We start from the raw sequence: 26,589 nt of genomic DNA, 5'->3' as shown, positions 1-26,589 counted from the left end.
GGTCTTGGCTCTAGGCTTCTTAGCTGTGTTACCCCAGACAAGCTGTTCGACCTCTGTGCCTGAGTTTCTTCACTTGTAATTGGGATAACAACACTTACCATACAGGGATATTATAAATATTAATTTAGATAATAGAGTCAAAGTGCTTAGGATAGTATCTGGCCCATATAGCATGCTTTCAATTAGTGTTAGCTGTTGATATTATTGTAATACCAGTTGTGTCAAACAAACTGGTTTCGTTCATATTTCTTCTGGGTGAAAGCCTGAGAACAAAAACCTTAGTGCCCTCTGTTATTTTTGTTTGTTCCCTCTGGCCCAATACAATACTATAATATAAATTTGTGGACCCCTGTGTGGAAGGTTTATTAGTCTGATAAAGCCATTGCTTTTTTAAAAAAGATAGTTTAAATAAAATAGCACTCCTAATATAACTGAATATAGGTAAAAATCGAAGATAAGTGGATTGTTGCTTCTTTTCATGAAGAAATTAAGATTCTAATGGAACATGCACAGTCTTCCTTGAGCTGTAAGACAGAGGTTAAGCAAGAAGGAAAAGTAAGTTCCATAGCAGATGGATTCCTGGTTTGGCGCCAGGTACGTGAATACTGATGGGGAATCAGGGTTCAAGCTATGCCAGCCAAGCATAGAATTGCATAAAATGTAATATATTGCTATTTTATCTGCCAGTGCTCCATAGATTTCATGTTTGCTATGTAAGACTCTTAATGTCAAAAAGAAAAGCTACCACCCACGTGCTCTTCTCAGTTTACATGCTAACTTGGGTCAGACATCAGAGCAAGTGCAGATAAAGCCCAGAACAGTTCTGTCCAAAGGACTCCTGGAGAAGATGAAGCTGCCTGGGGCGTCTAGTCAGACAGGGGCTGGACTGGCTGGCTTTTAACAACAGTTTGTGGTTTGAAGGTTTGGGTTTTTGTTTTTGTTTCTTTTTTAAGGGTGAAAGAGACTTTCTTCCTAGGGGCCTCTTTGGACAGGACTGTGTAGAGGTGAAGTGTAAGGACTCTGAAGACAGGGCTGGTTGGCATCTCCGCTTCACCGCTTCCTAACTTGCAGACGTGTGGGAGAGCAGCCTAGCCTTTCGGAGCCTCAGTCCCCTCATCTGTAAAATGGAGCTGGTAATAATACCTACTTTACAGGGTTATGGTGAAGTGTAAATGCCCTAAAGCACTCAGCACAGTGCCTCGTAGACTTAAGTACTCAATCATTAGCCATTACTGTTACCGTTGTCATGTCGGCCGCATTGAAGACAGTCAGTGGTGGCTAGAACAGCAGCCTTCTAGAACTGGGTGTGTCTCTATCCGCGGGGTCCCTGCCTGTTTCTTCTTGCCACGTGGCCAGCTGGGACCACAGGCCACGCTGGCCTTCCCATTTCTTTCAGGTTTGCCTGGAGCGTTCCATCTCAGGGCCTTGGTGCTTGCCCTTGACTTCTCCGGCCCCTCTTCCCCGGGTCTTCATCTGGCTGTGTCTTTCCAGAGTACTTGCTCAGGCCATCCTTGACCACTGTGTCAGTTACCCACTGCTGTGTAACAAACTGTCCTAAAACTCAGCAACTGAGGAATCTAATGGGAGCTAAGGTAGAAGAATCTGACTCAGGACTTCTTGCAAGGCTACAATCAAGGCATCATCTGGGCTGCAGCTTCGCAAGGCCTGAACAGGGGTGATTAATTTCCAAGCTTGCTCACGTGGGACAGCCTTGCTCCAGGGCAGCTGGCTTCCCCCAGAGCAGGAGATCTGGGAAAGAGGGAGAAAGCAAGATGGAAGCTGAGTCTTCATACCCCATCTCAGCAGCAACAGCCCCACCATGTTTGCCCTGTTCTGTCTGGGAGAAGTGGGTCCAGCTCCCACCGGGAGGGAGGGGATTGTACACGGGCAGGAGTACCAGGAGGTGGGGATCCCTGGGACCATCTCAGAGGCCACCGACCCACAGCCGCCTTCTCCAGGATAACACGTGCTCCTCCATCAAGACCGCCCTCACCGTCTGTTCCCTGACCCGGCTTCATTCCTCCCTGGTCCTCACGTTAATGTTGTACTCTGTATCTATCTGTTTATCATCTAATTCCACTTGAACATCAACTTCCAGAAGGCAAGGGCTCTTTCCCTGTTTGCCTTTGTATCCACAGCACTCAAAACCAGGCCAGGCAGGCAGTAAGCTTTCATTCACGGTAGGCCGGTGAACGAATGACTGTGTGCACGTGTGACTTGAGTGTGAGTGTCTGAGTACAACTGCCCCGGCAGGGAGGGAAAGCTGTGATCGCACTGACACGACCTTGTACACTAGCGAGCTAACACTTGCAAACTCAGCCAGGACAGTGACAAGCTCCAAGAAGAAAAGTAATTCTCAACAAGCAAGGAAGCAGGCCCATCCTGTGGCTTCCAAGGGAGGAAGGGCTGAGGCGTGAGTATCACGGAGCAGCTCAGTGAAGGTGGCCATGGCTGGTGACCCCACGCTCTGATGTCTTCTCTGCGAGAGCCTTAGGTACTGACCTCCTTCAACACCTCTCCCGTGGCACGTTTGGTACCTTTCCTCCTGTTGGTATAAAACATTCATCACAAGAATGCATAGAAGATGGGCACCCTGTACTTTTAATTGTGCTTAATCTGAATTTGTGAGGCTGAGATAACTATAAGCTGGAGGATTGCAAACCACCAGTTGGTAGCTGATTGTCTTTAGCAACCTCTGTCCATATGGAGATGAGCACATGCTGGGATGGGCAGGAGGAGTTCATTAGGCAGAAGGTGGTTGTGATGGGAGCAGGTGGAGACAGAGGTGCTCCCAGTGGAGCAGCCTGCACGGGAGGAACCAGGCGGATCTCACACACACACTGACGGGGGCGGAGGAGTGCAGAGAGGTCACCTGAGCCAGGTGGGCTCTGTTGTTTTCTCTGGGTCTGGAAGGGAAATGGTTCCCACTGAGTGCATCTCACAGCCGTGACCCCCAAGGCAGCGGCGGTTGGTTCTGTGAGTGCCTGCTCTACACTTTACACACCTACTGCATGGCACCAGGTTTGGGGAGTTCACTGATCAATAACACGTCAAAGAATAAAACTTAATAGGGTGAACTGATATAGAGTTGCATAGTTTTATTTCGCTGTTGAAAATCAACTTTGTTTTGGTTGGAAATTGTCAGAAACCCCAGCCTGATAGCACGTAGAGGCCTCCAGGGTGTGTTTTCACCCTCTCCAACAGTTGGTCAGGCAGTTCGGTTCTGACACAGTCTGCCTGGAGATGGTATCAGATCGCACTCAGTCCCACAAGGCTCTCCTGCCCACCCCCGCTTCAGACGCCAGTTGCAAATCCAGGGTATTACTCATGCTTCTGACCTACTGGCTGGAAGTTCTCATGACCCTTTCCCTGGGCTCAGTTAATTTGTTCGAGTGGCTCACAGATTTCAGAGAAACATTTATTCACTTTTATCGGTTTACTGTAAACGATACAGATGAAGAAGGACATCGGGCAAGGCCTGTGGGAAGGGGTGGGAGTTTCCGCGCCCTTCCTGGGCATTCCACCTCTCCTCGAATCTCCATGCAGTCACCAACCGGAAGTTGGAGAACCAGAAGAGAACCAGAAATTCTCCGCACCCTATCCTCTCGGGGTTTCACGGAGGCTGCACTCCACAAGCACAACTGATTAAATCATTGGGCCCTGGTGTGAACTTCACCTCTAGCCCCTCTCTCCTGCCCAGAGGTCTGTGGATGGGACTGACAGTTCCCACTCTCTAATCACTAGTTGGTTACTCTGGGTGACCAGCCCCCATCTTTGGGTGGTGGTTCAGTCACAAAAGTCGTGTCCTACTCTTTGCGGCTTCGTGGACTGCAGCACACCAGGCTCCTCTGTTCTCCACTGTCTCCTGGAGTTTGCTCGAACTCACGGCCATTGAGTCGGTAATGCTATCCTACTATCTCATCCTCTGCCACGCCCCCTTCTCCTCCTGCCCTCAGGAATGGGAGGAAAACCAACCATATACTTGTTTCAGTAAATCAGCATACCATAAGAGCAAAACAGAATTAAGTGAAACATTGTGTAATTTGACATCTGTTATGCCATTTTCTTCACATTGGCTCCACACTAAGAAAACAGAGTCTTCAGGTTTCTCTTGGATCTTCAAAGAACTTGGTCCACAACTCCTAATGTCTCACCACCATACTTGGTAAATTATATGGGATCTCAGAATGAATTTTAATTGGAGCTTAGATTTCAAGATAAGGGTCACATATAGAGATGCCAGATCTAAAATTATTTCAGATCCTGGTTTTCTTGCTTACTGTGTTCTGCATACTTAAGCATAAATCCTGGTGCTTAGAATGCTTAACAGGATTTTTATTCAGAAGTGATTAATATACACTTGGGAAAATAAGTATCAATTATCTCATTCCCTGAAGATGAAGAAAGGCGACTATACTCATCTAGTTCAGTGTCCATCAAAGTAAGAGTCCCACTTATGTTTTCCATCAGACCTTGTAATCTAAGCCTTCAGAACTTAGTTCTATGATTGTTTTCCTGGTTTTTTATTTGTCTACATGGCAAACACGGTACTTTGTCATTAAATGGATGAGAAAAAAAATGGTGATTCTAGGGCCTTATGATTAGAAACTATTCTGCTGCTGGTACATCACTAAACATCCAGGAAATGCAAACTAAAACCACGTGAAATACTACCTCCCAACCATCAGAATGGCTATTATCAAAAAGACAAGAAATAACAAGTGCTGGTTAAGGATGTGTAAAAAGTAAAATGAGAACCCTCCTACATGGCTAGTGGGAATATAAATCAGTGCAGCCACTCTGGAAAATAGTATGAAGTTTCTTCAAAAAATTAAAAGTAGAACTACCATCAGCCCAGCAATTCCAGTCCTGGATATTTATCTAAAGAAAACGAAAACATTGATTCAAAAAGACATATGCACCCCTGTTTCATTGCAACATTATTTACAATAGCCAAGATACAGAAGCAACCCAAGTGCCCATTGATAGATGACTGGGTAAAGAAGATGTGTATTTATACACACACACACACACACAATGGAATATTAATCAGCCATAAAAAAGAATGAAGTCTTGGCGTTTGCAACAACATGCATGGATCTAGAAGGTAATATGAAATAAGTCAGAGAAAGACAAATATTGTGTGATTTCACTTATATGCAATCTAAAACACAAAACAAATGAACAAACATAACTAAACAGAATCGGAGTCATGGATACAGAGTAAAAACAAGTAGTTGCCAGAGTGGAGGGATCTGGGGAAAGGAGAGAAAATAGGTGAAGGCAATGAAGAGGTGTAAACTTTTAGTTACAAGATGAATGAGTCACATTATGAAATACACAGTTTGGAAATACAGTCAGTAATTAGGTACTCTATTTGTCTGGTGACAGATGACAACTAGGCTTATGGTGATCGTTTTGAAATATTTAAAAATATCAAATCACTGTGTTTATGCCAGGAACTAACATAGTGTTGTAGGTAAATTCAACTTCAAAAACAAACTCAGAAAAAAATGATCAGATTTGTGGTTTCCAGAGGCAGGAGGTGAGGGGAGGAGAATTGGATGAAAGCGGCGAAGGTACAAAATTCTAATTATAAGATAAATAAGAACTAGGGATGTAAGTACAGCATGACAACGATAATTAACAATGCTGTGTTATATATGAAAGTTGCTAAGAGTAAATCCTAAGAGTTCTCATCACAAGGAAAAAATTTTTTTCCAATTTTTTTTTAACATTGCCTCTGTATGATATGATGGATGTTCACTGAATTTATGGTCATCATTTCATGATGATGTATGTGAGTCAGGTCAGTACATTGTACATCTTAAATTTATATGGTGCTGCGTGTCAATTATATCTTAATAAAACTGGAAGAGAAAAGAAGCTATTCTCCTGAAAATGTCAGTCATTAAAAGTGTCAGCCTACAGGTGTGTCACCGCCTGCTGCCCAGACTTGTAGCAGTCAGGGGTTCCCTTTCTGTTTTCTTGTTGTAATAAGTTGGTCCCCATCTGAGGGCAGTGTGCAAGCCAGGACATGAAGAATCCAGCTAGGCTTATTTCTTGCCAAAAGCAGACACGTAACAGTGACTGTAAAGTAAGAAGACCAGCCAGGTGGAAAAACCAGTTTAAATCTCCTTCAAGGTAGATGGTGTTTTTCCCATTTATAGAAAAAGAAACTGAGCCCATAGAAGTTAGGTAACCGTGCTGAGTTTGCACAGCTAGTAAGTGGATATGAACGCAAGGCAGCCCAAGCCCTGAGGTCCGGCTGTCTGTGTCCACGGTGTTGCCTGCGTACCTCCCACAGGTTCACGGGAAGACAGCAAAGCTCTGCTAGAGTGTGTGTTCCAAGAGGTCAGCTTGGGAGATGGCACCATGTTTACTTCTAAGTTCAAGCTGAAACGTGTTGGAAATGGGCTGTTTTCTGTTAACGTTAACCATGAAGAGTCACTGAGTTAGAGACTATCCGGTCAAGAACCTAGCTTCCCAGATGGCACAGTGGTGAAGAACCCACCTGCCAATGCAGGAGACGGAAGAGACGCGGGCTCGATCCTGGGTTGGGAAGATCCCCTGGAGAAGGAAATGGCAACTCCCTCCAGAATTCTTGCATGGGAAATCCCATGGTCCAAGGAGCCTGGTGGGCTACGGTCCGTGGGGTCACAGAGTTGGACATGACTGACAGACTGAACACACAAAACTTGGTTCATGAAAACATCATTTTCCTTACTATTAAACTTCATGGGCATCATCTTTAAATACATTAACTTGTAATCAATGTTATCCCAAAGCAGCACTTCAGTTCAGTTGAGTCTCTCAGTCATGTCCGACAAAGCAGAACTTGATCATCCTTAAATGCAGAAAACATCTTCATGAATGGGATAAAATCAGGGTGTGTGTGAGCTGAAGGCGGTCTGGATGTGGAGTCAGAGATGTCCAGGTCAGACCAGGTGTTCCCTGACCCGCTGACCCCGGACGAGGCAGCCTCCCTGCGCCTTCCTGGTCTAACGGATACAAAGGGAACAATAGCTTTTAAAAGGTTCTTCTGAGGGTCAGTGAGATAATATGTTCTGCTATTAATCACTATGCACCTGATAGATGCTATTATATAGTATTTTTGTGTTTTAGTTAACAGTTTAATGTAACAATTGATACTATAGACCCACACTTAAAATTATTCTTAAAACCTTACGTTTGTTCACTTGTTTATAGTTCAAAGTAATTATATGCTGCTGCTGCTGCTAAGTCACTTCAGTCATGTCCAACTCTCTGCGACCCCATGGACTGCAGCCTACCAGGCTCCTCTGGCCATGGGATTTTCCAGGCAAGAGTACTGGAGTAGGTTACCATTGCCTTCTCAAGTAATTATGTAACTAACTGTATTTGATCCCCATATAAACTCTGGAAGGGTAGTAGAAATATCTTCATTTTATAGATGACATAACCAAGATGACAAGGTCACAGAGTCAGTGAGGGCAGCAGTGGGATCCCCCTTTCTCCACGTATTGTGGCTGCTTCCTCATTTTTTTAAGGTGACCGAACATGTCCTTGATTCAGACCTAAGAAGAGGGAACTGCTGACTCCCTCTTCTAAGAGCGTCGAGAGATGTGGTAGAGAACGTATCAAGGTAACTCTACTCAGTCTGAACTCTCCAGGTGAGAGGCTCTGCTCTGAAGGGTGAACTGTCCAGAGCATGTCCCCATGTTGGTCACGTCCTCTGGGAAGTTGTCCAGCTTCTGGCCTTGCACAGAGCAGACGTAGCTCCCGAATGAACACACTCAACTGTTGGAAAGGCTGAAGAACCAGGACCACCAGATTTCTTTTTGTACACATGGGATAGAACACTTTCATATTTTCTGCTTCTGGTCATGGAGTTCATCGGTCAGGGCAGTGTGAGGGCTTTCCGTGCCCACTGGGTCTCTGCCTATCTCCCTATTGGCCTCTTAAAATCTCACTCAGTGTCATGAGGGGATTTGGGGAGCTCTGTCAAGCAGGCTGGTGATTTTGATATCAGGTACACTGTACACAGGAAATCTCCTCCCACTTCATTAACCACAGGAAGATAAAATTTCCTTCACATTCTTTGCATTGATAAATAACCCCTCAGCTTCTCATCAAAACAGAATTATGTTCCCTGGAAATCCAGTGGTCAAGAATCCAACTGGGAATGCAGGGGACACAGGTTCGAACTTTGGTCGGGGAGCTAAGATTCCACAGGCCCAGGAGCACCTAAGACCCAACTCAGCCAAATAAATAAATATTTAAAAGCAAAACAAAAAGCCAGAATTGTGCAGCAGATAAAAATTAACATTCTGGAAGTTTTTCTTTACAGATAGTAAATGGTATGAGATAATTGAGGTTAAAATAAAAATGTTTTGTTTTGGCAAATTCAGATACCTAAGTGAACCCTGTCCCTCCCAAGGAACATCAATACAAAGAAAATCCTTTACACGTCTCATCTCTTGAGTTCCCCTAACGCCTCCGTGAGCTGGGCTTAGTCTCCTTTCACGGAGAGGAAAAGTGCTCAGGAAAGGTCCTCAACTGGCCCAGAGCACCCGGCGGCTGGTGGGGCTAGCTCCCACTGTACCATACTGTCTCCAAGATAAAACACGGTTTCCACAGTAAAAGCTTTTGATTTGTCATGCTTTGAAGTTATTAATTTAGGTCCTTTTATATAGGTTTCCATTTTTATATGACTAAGCAATCAGCAAATTACTTCAAGTAACATTTTGCAGGCTGGGTGAGTTTCAGTCAGAACGACACCTGAATGCAGCCAGGACTGCTCCCTGTGAAACCATTGCTGGGTGGGCTCTCCTTGGATTCCTCACACAGCTGTAGACACACTGCATTGCTGGTCCTCACACTGTTACACTCTGAAGGTAATGACCCTGGACTTACGGTCTACCTTGTCCTAATTTCTCCCCAGGGTGACTGAAACATGCCATCTAGGTGAATCAAGTAATTGTGAATTAAACCCCCCCCCAAAAAAAAATATCAGGTAACTCTTTAGTTTTAGGCAAGTCGTTAACCTCTAAACCATAATCTCCTTGGCTTTATCCAGTGAGCCACCTAAGTTAAGTAGTACACTGAACTTTAATAAACATTTTCCTCAACAAGACACTACTCCCCAAGTTAGGTCTATGTGTCTAACTGCTCGATTCCATGAACGGTATCATAGAACTATAGAGTTTTCCCCCAAAGTACTTGTATGTATATCAGCTAAGTTTGGGGGTTTTTTGCTTTTTGTCTTTTTTTTTGGAAAATGGGCTTTAAATTGCCTTGCCCTAAAAAAAAAAAAAAAAAAAATTGCCTTGTCCTACTTAAATACATTGTTAGATATATTAGCCCCTGAAAACCAACTTGAAAACTTGACGCTAGAGGGTTTACAAGAACGTACTGGTTGTTTTCAATAAATTATTTTGTACTGTAGATCGTCGCATTTAGTTACCGATGTAGAAAATGCACATGTGTACTGTTCGTTTTCAGAAACTGTCCCTGCCAGTTTTGTAGGGTGAAGCACCATCTCAACGTTCTCCTTGATCCCTGGAGTGTGAAAGACAGGGCGCTCCTGGCACTCAGGAGGTGGCAGGGTGTGGAGGTCCACATGGCGGGGTGGGGGAATGCTCACTGCCCTCCTCCGTTTCTTCATCTCCTGCCTTGTCCTGAAAGGCCCCAGGCAGCTGTTGAACCTGAGCTGATGCCTGAAAAACACAGGCTTTCTCTCCCTTCCATCTCGTCATGCACTATGGGACTTCTAAGAATTAGAAGCATCAGTATGTTTTCTTCCTGGGTTTCACACTGCTTAATTCCACTGTAATGAAAACAGTTTTTAAAGAGCGGGCACTGAGTAGAAAATCCTACACGTTCTGGAACATTCTCTCTTTGTCTTCTCCAGTCCTTGGCTCTTAGCTCCAAGGATAGTTTATAATCATTTGATGAATCAGCCATCCACAAGGGGTGGACAGCTCGTCTTTGGCAGACTGCTGCAGCCTTGACACCGCTCAAGGAAACAGCTTCCGCGGGCTGACGAGGCTTTCTGCCGCACGGGCCACCTTCGGGGCCGAGAGCCAAGGACTCTGAAGCCCCGTCCAGGACGGTCTGCAAGAGTCTTGGTCTCTGGTGTGAAACAAAGCGCTTTTAGCATTAAGAGTGATTTACAGACCACACTTTCGGTGAGGTGGTGTTTCTGGCATGTGGTGTGTTTATCAAAGGACAGACAGCATGCCAAATGTCAACCCTTGTTAAAGAAAGCTGTAGAGGCAAACCTTTGAGGCTTTATACTGGAATATTTTCTTTTGTATCAACTGTTGTGGTTTTTTTTCCCTTTTTGCATTTGGAACAGCTATTTGGTGAGAGATGACAAAAATTTTTGACATTGAGTAAGAGACCGCAATGATTATTTTGACTTTATGTCCTTTGACCGAGTTTATTTCCCCCAACTAGTCTTTTTGTGGACGGTGTATATACTTTTAAGCTTAACTGACCTATTGAACAGGCACATTGTTCCTGGCATGGTGTGATTCATGGGCTTTTCCAGTCAAAATTGACCATTTTCTAAGGTAGTTCTCTGCCATCCCCGTCCCATCTCCACAGAGTTTTTCCAGTAAGAGCTGCTTTTCTTCATAACTCACACACAATTTGTTGTTGTTTAGTCACTTAGTCATGTCCCACTCTTTTTCGACCCCATGGACTATAGCCCACCAAGTTCCTCTGTCCATGCAATTTCCCAGGCAGGAAAACTAGAGTGGGTTACCATTCCCTTCTCCAGGGACCTTCCCAATCCAGGATCAAACCCCAATCTCCTGCATTGACAGGTGGATTCTTTATTGCTGAGCCACTGGGGAAACCCCATACACAACTTACCATGGCACATTTAACTCTTATAATTGGAACTGAAAATGAGTTGTATTTTCTGTGTGTGTATTTTCACTGTATTTTCTCAATCAGGACTTAAGAATAGATACTTGTAGAAATGCTACTTTGACAATGAAGTGATTCCTGTGGTGAGATGTTTTGTGAACTGAGAAATCAGGTTTCCCTCTAAAAAAATAAACTATTAGGAATTGGTCCCCATGTCACCTGAAGAAGTCATCTCGCAGTAATAACACCCCACCCTCAGAGGTCTCCTCGGACGGGGAGGTGTGGACGTTTGAGAAGGTCCAGGTCCAGGTGAAGGGCCAGGATCTCATCCTCACGGCAACAGTGCTTGTTGTGAGCACAGGACACGTGCGGCCACCCTTCTCCTTCCTCTCGCTCAGCTGAGCTGCGTGAGGCTGGGGTCTCGCCTTCCCACACCTCAGCTAGCGTTGGAGTCAGCTAAGAGTCAGCTGCCTGGGTTCACATCCCAGCACCAGTTTCTCCAGTTTTTCTTATTTTCCCCTACCACTGAAATAGTAGTCTCTTAGAGGAGTCGTGAGGGTGAAGTGTAAGCTGTCAGTTTTCATCATATTCCTGGGGTGCATGTTAAGAGCTTATCTAGTATGTTGATATTCAAAGGAGAGTCTCCTTGAACCTGCACAGCCTCAAGTATCACAGACACATGCACGGCCCCTGCTGGGGCAGCTCCCAGCCCAGGAAACACCCTCCTTGTGTTCCGACACGTGTCCTCGAGTGAAGAAACAGTGGGATCTGTGGCGATGGGGGGCTGTGCCCTGTTGACCTCAGAGCGGATACTGCCTCAGAGTCCAGGAAGGATTTGAGCCACAAGTGATCCAAAGAGAAAAGACACATGAACATGTCAAGACCTTCTTATCAGCATGAATGCAGTAGGTTTTGCCATAAGGAAATATCGTTTCCCAGTCGAGCCAAGTTTCCATTTGCTCTCTTGTCTCAGGATTTCAGGTCAGTGTTCTGGAGGTTCTCATGACTTGACTTTGTTCAGTATAAGGAATAGTTATACTTGGAGACTGACTAGCATTTGTAATGTTAAATCAGATTACTCAAGCATTTGTCTGTGTCCATAACACTTTCTTTTACCATTTCTCAAGAAAGTGTGTACAGATGTCTTGTTTGAGCAATTACTTGATATTTAGCTTCTCTGGTATTACTTCTTTTAAAATCTCATTTTCTTGTGTTCATTATTTAACTTCTATTGTTTCCTTGTAGTTGCCTTGAATATCTCACTACCCTTTGTCTCTACTGACACAGTTAACATTCAGTCGAGTTATGTGAGTAAAAAGGAACACAGACCCAGATAAAACTCAAAACTAATTTGTTTGACTTTGGACTTTAAGACGATCTTGCACCAGATTTGCGTCCCCACTTGGGTTTTATTTAAGCTGCTATTATGATTAGTTTACACTCCATAAGCATGTACCAGCTGGCTAATGGAATGAACAGGCAGGCCTGAGGAAGCCACCCTCGAATGGAAATTGGCCATGGATGATACACACATGGATCATCAAAAATTGACTGCAGTTTGTTCCTGTGCCCAGAAAACTGTCTGCTTAATGACCTGGCTTCCTTGGACTTCTTGTCTCCATTGCAATGTCTAATTTGTTTTTTACAAAGAAACCTTTAGAGATGTGTAAAGGATCTAAGTATAAAAATTATGGCACTTAAATTTGTGTCTGAAATTTCATTGTTCAAGTCCTCCTGGTACGTAATTCTTCTATATTCTCCTGACTGTTTGCTTTTCCTGTATTTTAATTGCAGTTGTGCTTCACGATCTCATTAAAAACTATTTTGTTTCATGATGCCGATGCTTCATCATCTTTGATCATTTAAGTATCCGGCCTCTGTGATAATGTGCGGTAGGAACTGACTTTGTTATTTCCTCACCCAGGAATTTATTAGTCAGGAGTTCCAGGGAAAACAGCAGAGGCTACAGGAGTGAGGAAAAACACTTGACTTTTTTTTTTCCTCCTTGATTTTGAAGGTGATGTTATTTCAAGGACAAAACACAGGACAGCTGGAAGCTGTCGCTTTCCTGTTTGGAAGGAAAGCCCTGCAGCAGGAGCGTGTGAGGATTCAGGGGTGGGGGCAACGGAAGGTCCGCGTTCCCAGGACCAAGTCTGAGCCCCCTGGGCCCCTCCTCCCCCTCTCCAGCTCTCTGAATGAGTGTGAAGCAGTGACAGCTCTGTCAGATCCCTTGTCTGCTTTTCCACTTATTTTGTGCCTTTTAATGGTAAAGAGAAAAGGGCTTCTCCAGGTCTTGCCATGCCAGTGTTTGTGGAGGAGACAGGAAGTACAAGACGATGCAGGCAGGCAGCCTTAAACACGCTGGTCGTTTTCTGTTCCTTCTCCTCCTGCTCTCCGTGTCCCCACTACCTCCTTCCTCGTCTGAAAACTGGTATTGATAACTACATAGTCATGTTCAGATAGGGCAGTACTTTGTAAACTGTAGAGCTCGTAGCAACATGAGTTGTTCCATGTTGCAATTACTGGGTCCACCCCAGTCACAGGCAGCCTGCTGGGCCTGCGTTGCGGCCCACCTGTCGCCATCTCCCACCACTCGTGAGCTGGTCCATGCCAGGCAGTCCTTCTCATACTCTTACCTTCTTTTCTCTTGGACTGTTATCATAAATCAGAAGGTATCCTTAATTGTGACAGATCAAGTTAGCCATAGCGCTGGAGACAGTTTTAAGAGAAATGACAACTACAGAAGAATCACATCCAACCGCATCCTCTGGAAAGTGCCTGCATAGGCCTTCAGGATTTGGGCAAGGGTCCTGACTGAGGATTGTCTCCTGCAGATGGACGGCATTTCAACTGTGTCATCACACAAGCTGGCGTTCATAGGCGTGTATAGAAAGCCAGGCAGACATTTTAACAGTTTTTATGGGAGAATGCATCCTGGTTCGTTTGTTCATGACTGGGGACCTGCTCAAACAAGTTCTCTCCCTGATGATTTTCAGTGTTTCTGCTGTCAGGAGGGAGGACATGTGTGGATCCAAGGATGATTGACTTCCTAATTGTTTTTGTTTGTTGGTTTTTTGAAAACTACCTCTCTAATTGATGGAAAGGTAGGGGGGTATTTGAAGTATTTTTACCCTTTGATTATTATTTTTTGCTTATATCTATAAGGGTGAAGTAGGGATCTCTATTTTGGAGCCAGACAGGATAAATTTTTCCTGAGATGCCCTATGAGGCAGAGCCCACAGATCACATCAGTAGGATATACTATTATTTTAAGGAGATGGAAGAAGGTTGTGTGGTGACCAGCTGCACTTAATATTCCTGACATCAGGGGGCTAGGCTGTGACCCCTGGTCTGAGTCCAGGGGTGAGAAGTGGGCAAGTTGGTTAGTGTTTCTGTTTTATCAACCCATCAGTGGGCCCTCCCACAATGGACCAGAAAGCATCCAGCTGCTGAGTTAGCTGAAATGACATTTTCTGAAGATCTCACTATTAATAGGAGTGTATTAAAACATATGTAAGTTATGTTAATATAAAAATAGCCAGATATATCTGCTGAGGACTAAGAGGGTGGTGAAACAGTTTGAAAGAATACTGTTAGAAACCTGGAGGTAAAAACGGAGAAACAGATAAAAAGGAGTTGAAGTTGAATTTTTTGGTGGGTAGGGAAGGGTGATGCCTTTAATTTTTTCTTCATTGTTTTTCCTGTTTATGGAAACAATTTCTTTTTAATTTTTATGTATTTAAAACTATCAACCATTTAAGAGCATTTTAAAAATTTGTCCCCCAATTTTGAAGTTTTATGCCTCAAAAACTGTTCCTTTCCCAGGGTCACATATGTGGGATATATAGATTTTCAGAATATAGTGGGGTGACTGCCTCTTAAATTTCTTCCCTTTTTTCCCCACCAGGAAAGCGATAGAAGAGCTGCTGAAAGAGGCAAAACGTGGGAAAACAAGAGCAGAAACAATGGGACCAATGGGCTGGTAAGTACTTGGGTCATCTTCCTAAAAATTTAAAGATATGTAAATACACATTAAAGGGAAAAGTTTGCGTTAGCATGCAGAGGGCATGTAGAACCATGGGCGTAGAGGAGAGCACCCAGAGACAGGTGGTGGAGGAAGAACACTGCTGAGGGCTATGGCCGTGGAACAGTGGGCAGAGGGGTGTGGACTGAGAACACCTGTCATGGTGTCAACACCCTCTGGTCCACAAGTCCCCGAGAGATGGGTTGACCCTGCTGTGCCTGAGGCCACCAGAGTGCGAGTAATATTACGTCAGTGTTCATTGTTTAAGAATTTCTGACTTAATTATAGTCCTCAATAAATTAAAATTTACTTGTAAAAATTCTAATTTTAAGTTTTGTGACAATTCAGCTGTGTAGAACAAAAGTTTAACCTTTGCGTTTTTTTTTTTACTAAATAGAGTTTGTTAAAACTTAATATAAACAAAGGAAGAATTTAACCTTAAGAACCACATCTACTCTTCTAAGTGTTACTTTAGCAATAGCATTTGCATCCAGTAAGTATGCTGACTTAGATCTTTTATCTACAACTTAAAATTCTCTCTAATGGAGTACTTTGGGCTGTTAAACAGTGTAAAATGTAAGAATGGGATGGGAGTACAAGCTAGGTCTCTATGGATTTGACTCTTACAAGAACAGGGCCTACATCAAATGCAAACCAAGGTTAAAGTCAAAGAAACAGAGGGAAAAGGCAATTACTAAATATCAAGCAACATAAAATAAATGGACCTAAATGTGCCATATAGTAGACAGCTTAGCCACACACAGAGGAACTATTTCAGGTGATCTGTGAAACTTGACTGTATTTCCAAAAGACAGAAAAGAACTAGAAAGAAACTTTAAATTGTTTCTCCAGTCATCACATTGTTAGTAATAATGTTGATACTGTTATTCTGAAAGTATTATATAGTAGGATAAAGCAAGTAAGTAAATATTTATTTGTTATAGACACTAAGGTTTTTAGTATACAAGCTACAAATATAAAATTAAAGACATAAAAATCCATAACCCTATATTTTAATTGGTAATACCATTATGAAGTTGTGCCAGATTTTCACTTTAGAAGAGAGAGAAAGGGCTTCCCTGTTGGCCCAGTGGTGAAGAATCCACCTGCCAACACAGAGGACATGGATTCGATCCCAGGTCCAGCCCACGTGCCATGGGGTAGCTAAGCTGGTGCACTGTAGCTCTGAGCCCACTCTCTAGAGCCCAGGAGCCACAACTCCTGAAGCCCGTCACCCGGGAACCCGAGTTCCACAACAGGAGAAGCCATGGCAGTGAGAACCACTGCAACTCGAGAGTAGCCCCTTTTCGCCACAACTGGAGAAAGCCCACACGTAGCAACAAACACCCAGCACAGCCACAAATAAGTTATTTTAAAGAGAGAGAGAGGGATAAGCTTTTGTAACTCTGTCCACAGAAAAGCCCGAGAAACAATGACCTTCCACGCAATAGCGGTGAGTACCCCCGGCACCTGGAGGTGGCATATAAGCCCATAGTGCTGTATGTAAGGCCGTGTCTCACTGACAGAGCCAGAGGTCCTTAGGGAAATAACTGGCTGCAGATCCGAGGCTGTGCCTGGAGTCAGCCGAGCTGCACGCTAGCTGTCACAGCCTCCTCACAGCCTCCAGCACCGCCCGCACTTCCTGTGCCAACTGCACATTCAGGGAGTTCCCAGAGCAACCCTCAGCCTCAGTAATCTGCTAGAAAAACTCATGTAATTCACAGAAAGCTATTATACTTACAGTTACAGTTTATTACAGGGAAAGGATACAGATTAAAATCTGCCAAAGTAAGAAATGCAATGGGCATGGTCTAGGGAGGTTCCAGACACAGGGTTGCTACTGCCTGTCCCCCGTGGAGTCAGGACAGTTACCACAACCCCCCGACCCCATGACCAGCATCAACCTGTGACAATGTACTTGGCATACTGCCAACCAGGGAAGCAACCCTGAGCCTCAGCTGTCCAAAGTTTTTACTGGAGTTCCTCTCTGTAGGATGATTGATAGATTGCTCACATGACTGATCTCAGTCTCTGGCCCACCAGTGCCCCAGTAACCCGGATCCCCACCCTGAATCATGTGGACTGTCTCTCTGGCATGGGCAGCCCTCTCAGTCAGGTGTGGCCAGCTCCACCCCAAGTGGAGACAATTCTATCAGGTATGACATTGCCTCCCAGAATTGATATTACCTCCCAGAAGCCAGGGCAAAGTCCAGACCACTCTGTGGACAAGATCGCTGTTTACTGTGCAGTCAGGACACATATAAAGCTGAGCCAGAAAACCCTATCATATCAGAAAGTAAAACTCTCAAAGACTACAATAGTCACGTCAGAAAGACTGGGAACCAACTTGAAAGGCCTCCTGCTAATTGAATCATCAAAAAAATAAAGCTATAGTGGCTGAGATACCTAAAACATGTCACAATCCATAAGGTCATAACAATAATCACATCAGAAAACTCAGTGGTCCCTTTTGGACGATGCCAAGGAACCAAATCATTGTTTGTAAAACTGGTAAGCAATGGGAAAGAATCAAGTATTTATCCTGTTGCTTGTACAAATTATACATCAAAGTTATATAACAACTGATGAAAGAAAACTTCTTTATAGAATTGCAACTGTTAAATGTAGGACTATAGAATAAGATTATCATCATTTGTATTCTTAACAACTCCATCATAAGACAATCTAATTTAAGAATAGACAAAAGATTTAAATAAAGACTTCACCAAAAATGATATCAAATTGACCAATAAGCATATGAAAAGATGTTCAAATCAGTTACTCGGAAAATGCAAGTTAAAGCCACAGTTTTTTACTACAAATGCACTAGACTGACTAAAATTTAAAAAGACGGACAGCAGCAGGTAAAGAGGAGGATCTGGAACAACCAGAATGCTCACACATTGTTGGCAGAAATGTAGTCAAACAGCCACTTGGAAAACAATTGGCAGTTTCTTACAATACGCACTCACAGAATTATTCTTCTAACTGCTGGCCAGAGGATTGACAATGTAAGCCCACACACAAATCTGTCCAGTAATGTCCACGGCAGTTATACTCATGATAGCTCAAAACTGGAAACAGCCCAAATGCCCGTCCGCTGATGTGTGGACACACCCTGGTGATGCCCATACGTTCCATACTAGTCAGGAACACAAAGGAGCAGAGCTACTGATACACACTGCATGGATGAGTCTCAGATGCACTGCGCTCATGAAAGAAACCAGACTCAGTACATGACACCGTGTAAGATTCCATTCATATGACCCAGAGAAAAGCCAGAAAAAGCTAGACCCGGAGAGACAGAACACCGCTCATCACTTGCCAAGCGGTGGGGGCCGAGGGACTGCATTTACTGCCCAGCTTTTCTGGGTGATGGAAGTGTTCTGCATCTTGGTTGTTGTGATCATAACATGACTACACACATTCGTCAAGACTCATCACGCTATTTACTTAAAAGGTAAATGTGATTCTGTGTAAGCAGACAGTAAATATGTCTGCTTACAGAAGACATATGTATAAATTTATGATTTAAAAATTTGATTTTTTTAATGATTTAAAAATAAAAAGAATGTCATTATTCTACAGTCACCAATGATAGACTGAATCTAGGCAAAGCTCTGTCTATGACTTGCTAAACCTATCAGATGAGAAGCTGATGGGGAACCTTCTGATGAGTGGGTCAGGCTGATGACACTGGACTCATCCATCGATCCTTATACCACAGAAAGGTGCAATAGGAAGAGGATACCACCACTTATGAGACATCCTTGTAAAGAACCTGAACCTGAATCTGATCAAGTCTCTAGTGAGAGCTACTAGTTGGCAGGAAGTAGAGGTCAGAGGAACATACTCAATGACTGTAGAGATAAAAGGACAGAAATGAAAAATATGGGGAATTCTACAGGACAAACAAACCAATTTCTTTAACAAATGAATTCCATGGCCAAAAGGGAGGAGGAGTACCCCATGAATTAATAGATCTGAGACAGCTCTAAGTGTAACTTTGTCTGCATTCTTACCCAGACTCATTGAAACAAAGGTATGTAATGATACAAGGAATTAATGTTGACTTCTGTTTAGCTGTGATAATAGTACTGCTATTATTTTTTTAAGCTGTTATCTTTCAGAAATTCATTCTTATGTTTATATAAGTGATATAATGAAATGCAAAGATCCAGTGTGGATCAATCTGTACATATGTAATCATTTTAGCAGATACCCAAAAGAGCAACTGGTCAACTACTGGTGGGCAGTGGTCTGCTTTTCTAAGCATCTAGAAGCTTTTTACATTTGCTCTAAAATTTAAAATAGAACTAGAGCGAGTAACACTCTTTTTTTCCCTCTTGGATATTCCGTTAAGAGAGATCTCAAGTGAGGCAGTTGAGCCGTTGCCAGAGAGATTGCTGAACTAGAGAAAATGCAAGTGGGATGAACTTTTTTTATATCATAAAGAAAGAAACCATTTGGTGCTATGTACTTCCTTGGACATGTTTCAGCAAAAAGAATCTCGAGAAGCTCTTCTTGACAGACGCCTTAGAGAAGCTGAAGTATTGGCCCATGTGACTTCCTTTCAGTCAACATAACGGAATTTATAAGCACAAATTTCAGAAATTTGCTCAGCTTCACGGTCTACAAAGCTGTATTTATTCAGTCACATTCACTTTGGCTGATCTTAGCCCAGTATAATAATCGAGTCCAGTGCCTGGGTAACTTCCATCTTAGACATGGAGAGGCTTATACTTTGGTACAAAAAGTCCCAAAGGTTGGATTTGACAGAAAATGATTCTCCAGTTTTCATAACGCAGTTGTTTTAAGGGGAATGACATTTTGGGTGCTTTTCTATTTGGCTTGGGGTCAATCTGGTAACATGGGTGAGCACTCCTACATTTTCTGATACTTTACATCAGCTGCGAATCATTTCCCTGGCCTTCAGCCAGTCGCGCGGTGTCTTTATTCATTTAAACATCCTAGGGATTGGCACTGCCCCTCCTTGTCCCCGGCCCAGTGGTTGTTATGTTAGCGCACAGGACGCTGGGCATCCCGCCCCTGCCTCCCGTGTTCATCCCTCTTCCTGCCCGGTTAGGAAGGTGGGTGGGGAGCCCCGAAGGAGCGACTGTCGCCTCACACAGTGGTGGACACCACCTGTGCGGCTGAGGGAGCAGGGCCCAGGGGCCGTGCCCCGGGTACGTTCCAGGGGCCCCGCTCCTCACACCCGTGCTCTGACCCTCTCCTTGGCCCACCTTCTGTCCCGCCTGGCCATCGCCTCAAACACAGGCAGCCTGGGATGTATTTTTGCTGCGGGACCTAGCATTAATGCCTTACACATGAAGGAGCCTCAGGTTTTTAGAAATAAATACTGTAGGTACAGATGTACATATGTGTCGGCTATTCTTCATTACTTTTAGGTGTAGTGTTGGAAGCGGAGCGTATTGAAAGCCTACCTCAGGACTGTTGTCGGCACACTGGTCACCAGGGCTGCTCCCTTTGGGACAGATGCACAGAGGCAGATGGTATGTGGCGTCGGGTGGGCTCGGGGCGCCGGCCCTGCGGGAGCCCAGGTGAGTCTGACACAGACAAGGACAGGGGCACAGAACACCCTGGACACACGTGGCTTGGAGACCTATGAAGTGCATCAGGCTATGGTAGATGATGGTGGGTCTTCCTCTGTTTAGGGAAGCAGAGCCTTGGGGTCAGGGAAGCGGGCTCCATGTATTATACCCTGATCCATTCCTTTGTTTTGCTGCCAAAGCCCTTCCCATAGAACATTTTATTTTCCATTCTACACGCTCCTTTGCACACTCTCGGCTGTACGTCTGAGGTAACAGCCACAGAAAGGAGCCCAGCTACAGTCCCCACAGCCCAAGGAGCCTGGTGATCCTGGATCTTGAGACTGCGGTTGGTGACAACTCAGCTCGTCTAAGGTGCCACGGTCACCATAACCGCCCACGGTGCCACAGGAGCTAATCTGGCAATCAAATGCCTCAGCTGCCTGAGAAGTTCTTGTGGAGCATTATAATCCCTATAGCTACACTGCTGACCCTTAATTACTCTGCAAGCATACAAAGAAAAGTGCAGAATGGAAGGTAAAATGCTGTGTGCCTGGATGGGAAGGCCTTTGGCAGCAAAATGAAGGAATGGGTCAGGGTACAACTCATGGAGCCCGCCTCCTTGACCCCAAGGCTCTGCTTCCCTAAACAGAAAGAACCACCATCATCCCCACGGCCTGACGCATTCATAGATCTCCAAGTCACATGTGTCCAGGGCGTTCTGTGCCCCTGTCCTTGTCTGTGTCAGATTCACCTGGGCTCCTGCACGGCCGGCGTCCCAAGCCCACCCGACGCCTCGTACTATATGCTTCTGTGCATCTGTCCCGAAGGGAGGACGGACTCTGAAGTCAGAGCCCTGGTTCCCGTCCCGGCTCCACGCCCTCCCAGCTCGGGACCCATAAGCACACTGCCTCCTGTGCATCTGTCAGAGGGCGATGGCAGGGCAGATGGAAGGAGGCGACGCTGATGACAGGAACTGCCTGTCAGCATGGTCACCACCCTCCTGGTTCTCACTGGCGAGTGGTCACGTACCACTATTCCATGGGTCACATTCATGAAAGTGTTTTAGAAACTGATGTGGCAGCTCTGCGTCTGCAGAGTGTTAGATATTACTACCTCTGTCCAAAGTATTAAAATCAGAAAGGGAAAAAAAAAACACTACATTTATGTTCCTCCTGCTGTTCTCTGTGCTTGTTTGAAACAAGCCGGTCATGAAAAACAAAACAAAACAATTGTGAAAAACAGTTGACTGTTTCTGATGAGTGGAGTCTGATAACTGCCGGGAGAAAGTGCCCCATTTTTGTGAAGGACGTTACACAGCACGCCTGCTCGGGAAATGGGGAGAGAAGGCTAAAGAGCTGACACTCCTGGCCTCGGTCCATCTCAGTCTCTGCCAGGGCAGGCGAGACCCCTCCTCTCAGGCTCTGCATCAACAGCTTTGAAAGCGGAAGGAAGTTGCTTCACTTTTTGGTTTAACGTGGATAGAACGCCAGGTCTTGAGTCTGACGGTGCTGTCATGGGTACTTTCTAAAGCAGTTTTAACGTATCTCATTCTATTTATAGAATTTCATATCCATTTATGTTGTTAGCACCTTAAATTTGGCTCTCCCCACATGAGCTAGTATAAATTTCTAAAACCAAAAATAAGAGTAACCAGCCAGGGTAAGAAGGTTGACATTGTGTGGGTCAGAGCTCCCCAGGAAAGCAGCTGCACACCCCGCAGCCCCCACCCCTCGTCCCGGCACAGCCAGTGACAGAGCCCTGCAGACGTGCCCAGCAGCCAGGCCCGCGCCCCAGGGGTGCCCAGCAGCCAGGCCCGCGCCCCAGGGCTCAGGCTTTCCCCACAATGCTGATGCGGAAGAAGCTTCAGGATCTAACACTAGCTTATCGTGTCATCTCAAATACAGAAAAAAGTGGCACTAAAAGAGAGCTGAGAGATAAGAAGTCAGAGAGCAATGAAATAATTTCCTAATGTGGTGAAGGAGAAAAGGATCATTTTCCAAAGGGTCAACAAACGTAGAGTACATGAGACACTCCAAACAGGGAGGGCCCTTTGAGATCACACATTACTCCAGCCCCTGGTGTTATTGTATCTGAGGAGCGCCTACAGACAGAGTTTACGGGTCATTAGGAAATGCAGATAATAAGCTCAAAGGTAATGGCCACTAGCCCACTGGCTCTAACATCAATGGAGAATTGAGGTGTCCTGCAGAGTGGAGCTTGCAGATATAGAAGCTTCACTATTTTAAGCACCAAAACTTTAAAACTGTAACCATTTTTATGAACATTTCTGTAAAATATCTTATTTTTTTCTTGATGGCTCAGGGTTGTTTTTTTTTAATAATTTTTTTTTCATTAAGAGACATCAGATATTCTGCTATGTTCTTGATTAACTTACTATCTCAGGTGATTTGAGACTTAGTGGTCTTGAGTTTCCATCCGGGACAAATCCTGAATATATGAACTTGAGTGCCATATATATTCTCTTTCATGAAAGGAGAATGAACAGTAATAACATTACTTTACATTATTACTATAATGAATAGTAATAAGAAGGGTCCACAGTCCCTTGTTTAAAGCCCTCAGATCCAGATAAGTTTCTTAGAAAGGTACAGAGCACAGACAGTGTGCACGACAAGTACCCCCACAGTATCTGTTCAACACACAGTCATCTCCCCAACAAAGCATATGAATGTTATCCCAAAGGGGACGCAGACTAGAAATAAGTGCCCAGCGTCAGATTAGGTCAGGTCTGACTGCCAAACAAGTTGTGTCCAAAAAAGGAACTTGGTTTTCAAATTTTGGAATCATGCATAAGAAATCATAGACCCACAGGTACCATTTATCAGGAATTTGCTCTATGCCAGGCACTATGCTAAGTGCTTCGTGGGTTATCTCATTCAACTCCTGCAGTAGATGGATAATTCTGTTAACAAATAGAAAACTCAAGCACAGAGGCATCGGGTAACTCTCAGGATCCCAAAGCCAGTGAAGCCGAAGGGCTAGGGTATGCACCAGAGCAAACCTTTACTGAGTGCCTGTTACCTACCAGGCATTGTTGTGCGCGCACATCCAGCCTCCATCAACCTGCCCTCTAACTCAGTCACTATGATGGTCCCCGTTTAACAGAGGATGGGCAACAGGAGATGATCTGACATGCCCAAGGTCCAGTCTGGTAGACAGTGTGACCCCAGAGCACGTGTGTGCACCGCGTTGAACGAGTTCGTTGAAGAAGAACAACTGGCAGTGAGATTCAGCAAAATTAATTACCACGTTACAGACCAGAGCTCAAGGCCAAGGAGAGATTCAAGTTTTCACTGTGTGCAGTTTTCATTTGTGTAGCCAAATGAAAGATTGGCTACACCTGAAAAACAAATACTGCATATGTAAATATGTATCAACATGTAAATTAACGATCTGATCAGTGACATCCTTCCTCCTGGGTGAACTTGAATCATGAAGCCCCTGAAATGTACATGGCCCCGAAATTCACCTGGAGGGGAGATGTGTGGCCAGAGCTCCCTGGCAGAGCAGGGCTTTGAAACAGAAAGTCCTCAGTTAGAAACTGAGTTTTTCAGAGGGTAAAAGGTGGTTAGTGCATTTTAATAGACTATTATTTTTTTATTTCTAGAGTAGATCATGAGGTCCAATATTCAGGGTATAGCAGGAGATACTTTTTTTGTTCCTCAGGGGGGTACTTACCCTTATTCTTTGGGTACCCTATTTAAAAGCAGGCCACCATAAACATAAATCTGCATTTTGAGTTAATGCCTAGTCAAGTCAGGCATTTATGGTAAAGGAGATAAATGACTCAGGAATTAAAAAAAGGAATTAAATGACTCAGGTGATGTGTGTTGTGGTCAGTACCTGTACACACATTGTGGTACTCCCTGGCTTCATTAGTCCCAGCCAGGAAGACAGGGTCAAGGTCTTCAGACAGGGTCCAGCCAGTGCGTCTGGGAATTCTCAGCATCCTGGGTTTTCCCCCTTGTACTCGCAGTTTACACTAGGTGGCATGCAAGGAAAGCTGAACAAATTCAGAAACTTGACTCCAGGGAAGCAAGATTCTTTGGCACAGGCCCTGATGGGAGGGTTCGGCTCCGGAGTCCACATTTGATTTGTGGTTGTTTTCTCTTTGCCCCCAGGATGAAGTGTCCTCTTGCCGGGACAAATAAAAGATTTCTAATTAACACAATTAAGAACACACTGCCCTCCCACAAAGAGCAAGACCACGAACAAAAAGAGGGCAGCAAGGAACCAGCGAAAAGCCAGAGCCAAAAGGAGGAAGGGCGCCAGAAGCACCGGTCTCACCCGTACAAGCACAGCGTCCACGCCCGGCGCTCGCCGCCCGGGAAGCGGGGGAAGCGGGGTAGCCACGAGAAGTCACAGACACGGTCCAGCAAACGGTGAGGTGGGGGCGCGGGGCCCAGCGAGACCCTCCCAGTGCCCAGGCCTGGGGTGGTGCGGAGACACCAGGACGGGTTTACAGCAGGGCCTCCGTCCTGATGGCGGACAGTCACCCGAGGCTCCACGAAGGAAGGAGCACAGCGACATCCCGGCAGGCTTAAGCGGCTTCGGCGGTGTAATATACATTCGTCTGGGTTTTCTTCTGTCTTGTTTGGAAGTTGGTTTCAAAATAAATCTAGAACTTACAAGTTTTCAGAGATTATTAAAATTAGTTCCAGTTTTTGTTTTTGTTTTTTGATGTGCTGCACTTGTGGTCTTTTCTCAGAATTTATAAAAACAGAAAGATACTTGTCAATCCTATACTTTTTGGGGGTGATGATTTTAGAAACCTGGCCAGTGACCATATTTATGAAAAGCTGTAGCCCTTATTTACCCAGAAATTCTTGAGAGCTCTGTACCAGTTGACCTTTAAACGAACAACGTAGGAAAATCTCAAAATCCTCTTGAATTTAGCACCGCCCCCCATCAATAACCAGGGGTTAAAAAACTGTCTCTCTTCTTTCCTTGTGCATTCTCAAACTCATTCCTGAGATAGAACAATTTTTCTGTATTTCATTTTGGGGGGAATATGTACATTTTAAGTGGTGCTTTTAAAAGAACCTTCAAAAGTTAAAATTACTATTATTTTCATGCTATGTCTTATTTAGCTAAAGACCTACGATGCCATTCTTAGGTGTTGTACAGTTGTTTCAGAAATCTGAATTTTAAATAAAAGTGTGTTTACAATGCCTTTTTTCTGTTTTTTCAATATCAGTGTGGCTCTGTTTTTAACATACAATTATCATTACTCACACCTGTATTCTTCCTTTCATACTCAGAAAAATGTCACCAAGCACGCTCTTCCCCCATCCATGAAAGGAAGAAGAATCTCTGTCCACACCACCCCCCACCTCCCAAAGCATCCGAGCTTATGCCTGGCTGCTCCCAGATAATCACTTGACTCAGTCCCACTCCCTGCTTCCCAGCAGCAGAGAAAAACCTTTTCTAAGTGCTAGAAAGGAGAGCGTTCACAAAGTCAGCTTCGGTGTGTTGAACGGACCCACTCTGCCCCCGCCGCCGAGCTGCCTGCCACACCTGTTCAGCCTGCTCTGAGCCCAAAGCTTGGGACTCGGACCCAAAGCTTCTGCACAGCCCTGTTCCCCTAGAACCCAGCCTCACCCCCATGACTTTGTACAAACACCCTTTCCTTTCAAACACTGAAAAGGGACCATTTGGTTCATATGACTTTATCCAAGTCCAGTTACACATTAGCCTATATCATTTGTGCTAAATTTGAAATGTTTTGTATTTAAACATCTATTAGAGACAGCATAGAGTTGTGGTTTTTAAGCACTTCTAATTAAGTAAAAGTTGAACTCTATCATTTGTCTATGTGCCCTGAATTTAGAGCTCACTGGCAAGTTCATTATTCTGAAAAAGGGGGTGATCACGATCAGCATGTTCTTCCCCTCGACAGTAAAGGAAGCGTGTTAGCCTCATCACACTTACCTTTCTCAGACAACTGTGTTAAAGGACAAGCACTCCTCAAAACCATTTTCCCCTTAAAAACCTCCACCCCACTTCTGAAATTTTTATTAGAGTCTTTCAAACTTTCATTAGGGCTTCCCAGGTGGCTCAGTGGGTAAAGAATCGGCCTACAATGCAGGAGACGCAGGTTTGATCCCTGGGTTGGGAAGATGCCCTGGAGAAGGG

At 44.5% G+C, this 26,589-nt stretch overlaps 1 protein-coding gene across 1 annotated transcript in view; it reads left to right on the top strand.

Annotated features, from left to right (window-relative positions):
• The window catches only part of LOC122686818 (protein POLR1D-like), a 32,786-nt gene extending 7,159 nt beyond the window's left edge, over positions 1 to 25,627 (top strand). Inside the window, exons 2-3 of the mRNA XM_043892102.1 lie at positions 14,765 to 14,839; positions 24,576 to 25,627. Coding sequence (XP_043748037.1) covers positions 14,765 to 14,839; positions 24,576 to 24,840 — 340 coding nt within the window. The 3' untranslated portion in view covers positions 24,841 to 25,627. The remainder of the gene's footprint in view (positions 1 to 14,764; positions 14,840 to 24,575) is intronic.
• The last annotated feature ends 962 nt before the right edge of the window (positions 25,628 to 26,589 follow it).

The sequence above is a fragment of the Cervus elaphus genome, chromosome 30, assembly GCF_910594005.1.
Source record: "Cervus elaphus chromosome 30, mCerEla1.1, whole genome shotgun sequence".
Lineage (NCBI taxonomy): Eukaryota > Metazoa > Chordata > Mammalia > Artiodactyla > Cervidae > Cervus > Cervus elaphus.
The sequence above is the reverse complement of the archived record's forward strand: the minus strand, read 5'-3'. Positions and strand labels throughout refer to the sequence as shown.